At 55.3% G+C, this 5000-nt stretch overlaps 1 protein-coding gene across 1 annotated transcript in view; it reads right to left on the bottom strand.

The window, feature by feature from the left end:
• The window catches only part of LOC130370386 (phosphoinositide 3-kinase adapter protein 1-like), a 12635-nt gene that overhangs the window by 6197 nt on the left and 1438 nt on the right, over positions 1 to 5000 (bottom strand). Inside the window, exons 2-5 of the mRNA XM_056576146.1 lie at positions 4392 to 4898; positions 2816 to 3045; positions 2176 to 2338; positions 1232 to 1374 (exon numbers count right to left, since the gene is read on the bottom strand). Of these exons, the coding sequence (XP_056432121.1) occupies positions 1232 to 1374; positions 2176 to 2338; positions 2816 to 3045; positions 4392 to 4898 (1043 nt within the window). The remainder of the gene's footprint in view (positions 1 to 1231; positions 1375 to 2175; positions 2339 to 2815; positions 3046 to 4391; positions 4899 to 5000) is intronic.

The following is a 5000-nucleotide window of genomic DNA, read 5'->3' as shown; positions in this document are numbered from 1 at the left end:
ACGCCAACCAGGTCAGAGGTAAGCAGTCAAAACACAGCTCCTTCTGTCCACCACCCAAGACTCAAGACTCACCGGTTCAGAGGTCACCTACACCCTGTATCGCCCCCCTTACACTCTTATTGTGTGTGTACGCCCTGGTACTTAATGTACACTCTTATTGTATGTTGTACGTCCTGGCACTCAAAAATAGTGCCTAGCAACGTTCTTAGTGTCCTAGCAGTCTCTGTTGTGTACGGGGAATGGGTTAACCTAGAGATTGTTAGTGCTGGAAACTGATTGCTATGAACATCCTTTCTGTACCGACAGCGATATGTTGTTGATTCTCTTTCTTCAGACAGATGTACTTATTGTAAGACGCTTTGGATAAAAGCGTCTAAATGTAAATGAGAATGTTCAGCAGCATAAATTAACATTATTGGCCTTTTATTGAGGTAAACAATGACCATCCAACATCTAGCATCTTTTACACAAGTTATATTATAGGTTTTATCCAATCCGGCTAATGTAGATTCCTAAATTATTCGATGGATGATAAAGAACAGAAAATCGCTGATTCCTCACAGTGCCAATTACGCGCCACGATGAAACAATTGACACGGTAAACTGCGCGCTTCCGATCGACCGTTCTCACAGTCCTGGTTTTAAAGAACTTTTAACATTTATTTTTATATGGCCGTCCGTCTCTTGGCGGGGCTCAGCCTTGGCAGCGGCAGGTGGGTGGGGAGAGATTGCAAGTTCAGCACAAGTCTAGTAATCAGATTGAGTGTTGGAGACAGGATGTGCGCTGCCAGCTCCTCCGGTTAGAACAGTAAACAGCAGAAGCCCCCGACGGAGGGAACAGAACCAGACGGCTTCTCTACCCAGGGTCCCATCTCGGGGGGAGTGCAGAGAACCTTTATAGACTCATGACTTCACTATCTACCACCTAACTTATGTTAACGTAGTTCTAGTGGAAGAAGTAACTACAGTAACTACTACCTACACTACTCAATCTATTATTAATCTGAGATGTATTTTATCATCTCATTTATTCTATAAATAGTTAATTATTATTTCTCCATTCAACCACATATTAATCGGAATGTAGTCCTCTGCCGCAATGTATCACTCCAGGTACTCACTATACTGTAGTCTAAGAAAGTTAAGAAACTACAAAAGTTAAGAAAAAAAGCTTCAAAAAGAGATACGATCATGGCTGTGAGTGACTGTCAATCATCCGGGCCATAAGCACCTGACACATGAAGTCCACGGGGTCGGCGGCCTGGGTCAGCAGCTGGCCGATGTCGTCCAGCGGGGTGTAGTACGTGACGTGGGCGGTGTCCACGGCACACGCACCGCAGTACAGTGTCACGGCCACCCTCCCACTGGGGAAGTCTGAGAGCACAGCGACACGGGAGACTGAGTGAAGGGCCGATTGTAGTCCCACGTTCACGCAGTCGGGAACCTTTAGGATTCTGCGTCGGGTTTTAGTGAGCGGACCAATCACAGCCCTCGCTGCTGCGTCGCCTCGACGGCAGGTTACGATTTTTGGCAGGCGCCCGTCCGGCCCTTGCTGTGGACGCATGGAGGGTCTGCAAGGACGTAAGGGGTCCGTAACCCCCTTGCATTGCGTGAACTTGGGACCATAATCAGCCCTTTAGCCCAACAGCTAATGCACAGAAACATTGATCGATAGCATCAACATGCTCATCTTTTTGTGGTAGACCCTCACCCTCTCACCTGGGGGGCCTGAAACTCACCCTCTCAGCTGGGGGGGGCTGACCCTCACCCTCTCACCTGGGGGGGGCTGACCCTCACCCTCTCACCTGGGGGGCCTGACCCTCACCCTCTCACCTGGGGGGGGGCTGACCCTCACCCTCTCACCTGGGAGGGCTGACCCTCACCCTCTCACCTGGGTTGGGCTGACCCTCACCCTCTCACCTGGGGGGCCTGACCCTCACCCTCTCACCTGGGGGGGGCTGACCCTCACCCTCTCACCTGGGGGGGCCTGACCCTCACCCTCTCACCCTCTCACCTGGGGGGGCCTGAACCTCACCCTCTCACCCTCTCACCTGGGGGGGGGCCTGACCCTCACCCTCTCACCTGGGGGGGCCTGAACCTCACCCTCTCACCTGGGGGGGGGGGGGGCTGACCCTCACCCTCTCACCTGGGGGGGGCTGACCCTCACCCTCTCACCTGGAGGGGGCTGGACCAGCAGCACGTGTTGGTTCCAGCGCTCGGGCCTCACTCTCACGCTGTGGCCGTGGCGGTGGGTGAACTCCAGCTCCACGTCGCCGCCGCCCGCCGCCGCCGCCGTCGCCGCCTTATCTCTGAGCAGAACAAACATCTCCCCGGAGCCCTGCGTAGACAAACACTCTGTACCACCTGGGCAGCGCACGGGGGCTGGAGGAGGCAACAGCTCTCTGGCCCCCGGAGACCTCACATTTACGTTTACCTTAACACTACATTTACATTCTTTTATCCAAAGCGACATACAGTAAAGTACTTTTGTCAGAAGAAAGAGAAACAACAATAAATCGCTGTCGGTACATTGTAAGTGCCAAGCACTAACTATCACTAGGTTAACCCATTACCGTATACAACAGAGATAGCTAGGATAAGACGCTACACAATGCTAAGGACTATTTTCCAGAAAGATCCAGAAAGGTTTGAGGTTTTGTGCTGGTGACTACGTCCTCTTGAGTTCAAGGTAAACCAGACTGACGGTTTTCAGCAGCACAGAGATTCATATTTCCTGACACGACGATGCAATGATCGACAATAATATATCGCTGTGAGCACAGTACGGAGACACAGAGTAAACGGAGAGCCTCACCCCACAGGGAACTCTGAGCGGGACCACCCGAAGGCCGTGGGGGGGTCCGGGGTCCCGCGGGGAACCTGTGACCCCGGTCTCGGGCCTGGGGGGCGTGGTTACTACTGCAGAAAAACGGCGTGATAGAAATGTGTCAATTCCTCGGGTTGTGCAAGTCTTGTCCTCAGAGAGAAGTGCCAGTAACGCATGAGTCACGTCAGAGAAGGACTCAGGGATAACGCCCAAATGTCCTGCTACCGTTTGCATGCTGGTGCTTTATTGCACACGGAGGGTACAATAACAAGGCTGTGATTGCCAAATAGAGACATTTTATAATCACATCCTCAAAATATTTCATACCTCATCCAGCTTTTCTCCTAAAAGAAACCCCTATATTTAAACAAGGGCTGATGAATGCCGTAGTGTACTGTTCATTTTAGCAGGCGGGAGAGGAAATAGTGGCCGTATTTGCATCAAATATTGCCTCCACTACCTAAATAAAGATACGTTTTAAACGGAGCTCTGTGCTGTGGAGCTGAGCCTCTCACTGTTACAGAGTGAGTTTACCCCCCAGTATAACACGCAAGTATAACACTTTTACATTTTACATCGGTACGTTTTATATCGTTACTACAAAAGGAATCAACCACATTTTGAGACCCTCTTTACAAAAATTCTGATTGTTACGCTTGACTGGAGGACATCCGGTATTTTTTAACCAGCAACCCTGCAAGACCTAACCTACAGTCCTCCCCAGAAACTAATAAATAAAGAAATAAAGCAGAATCATCCGTGAAGACGGAGATAATTGGTCATTAAGCAGAGGAGACCGTCCAATTATTCTGAAGGGAATGAGCATCGTTCGGATGTCGAGAACGACGACTCTGATCTAGGGGACGAAGGCGACTTGATAAATATGTTGATGAGCCGTTTGAGTAAATAAAAAAAGGCCTTATTCTCCCAGCAGGCCACAGCCCGCTCTCAGGAGGACGCAGTGTTGTGCTGACGGAGGTGTGAGGGTCTCTACGGGCCGGTGGAGCGAGACAACGACTGCAGGGTTTCATCCGGGAGGCACGAAGGTCGCACTCGCTAGCTACCGCTAGTCTACGCTGACTAGTTAGTGGCTTACTCTGAGAAGCAGTGGAAGACATTTGTACGACTTTTTTGGTTCCTTTGCCTCAGCCCGTTTCCTCCCCCATCCTCCCCCAGCCTCCCTCAGCCTCCCTCAGCCTCCCTCCCCCATCCTCCCCCATCCTCCCCCAGCCTCCCTCAGCCTCCCTCAGCCTCCCTCAGCCTCCCTCCCCCAGCCTCCCCCATCCTCCCCCAGCCTCCCCCATCCTCCCCCAGCCTCCCTCCCCCAGCCTCCCCCATCCTCCCCCAGCCTCCCTCCCCCAGCCTCCCCCAGCCTCCCCCAGCCTCCCTCCCCCAGCCTCCCCCATCCTCCCCCAGCCTCCCTCCCCCATCCTCCCCCAGCCTCCCTCAGCCTCCCTCAGCCTCCCTCCTCCTCCCTCAGCATCCCTCCCCGAGCCTCCCTCACCCAGTCTCCCTCCCCCAGCCTCCCCCAGCCTCCCCTCAGCTCCGCTCTCTCTCGACTCACCGCTCGGCGCGTCATTGGTCCCCTCCCCCGCCTGTCCGTCGGGGGCGGGCCCCCGCGAGCCCCTCCTCCCCGCCCCCCCCCACACCACCCTGATGACGGCGTCCAGGTACTCCTCGGGGCCCTGCTCCGTGGACACCACCAGGCAGCGGTCGGCCTGCAGGGGCACCAGGCCCAGCAGGGGGGCCAGGCCCTCCAGCCCGCACAGCAGCACCACCACGCTGGCCGCCGGCGTCAGGACGCGGCACAGGAAGAAGCGCCGCACGCGGCACGGGCGCCCCCCGCCGCCGCCGCCGTCCTGCTGCACCTGCTCCACCAGGGCGGGGGTCAGGACCAGCAGCTTGCAGCGGTACCGGGCCAGCGCCAGGGGGTCGTGGAGCTGGCCGGCGGTCACCGTGGCGATGTCGAAGAGGCGGATGGCGTCGTGGGGCAGCTGGTCGGTGAAGACGGAGTGGAGGTAGGAGGCCCACTGCGCGGCCTCGGGCTCGTAGAGGATCAGCAGGTCCTGGGCTGGGGGGCGGGGGGGGGGACCAGGGTAAGGGGTAGGGCTGGACGATTCATCGGATCCAAATCGAAACCGCGATGCAAACAAACGCGGTAGTATGCAAATCG

This window comes from Gadus chalcogrammus, chromosome 17 (genome assembly GCF_026213295.1).
Source record: "Gadus chalcogrammus isolate NIFS_2021 chromosome 17, NIFS_Gcha_1.0, whole genome shotgun sequence".
NCBI classification, from domain to species: domain Eukaryota; kingdom Metazoa; phylum Chordata; class Actinopteri; order Gadiformes; family Gadidae; genus Gadus; species Gadus chalcogrammus.
Note: the sequence above shows the minus strand (reverse complement) of the source record. Positions and strands in the feature narration are given on the sequence as shown.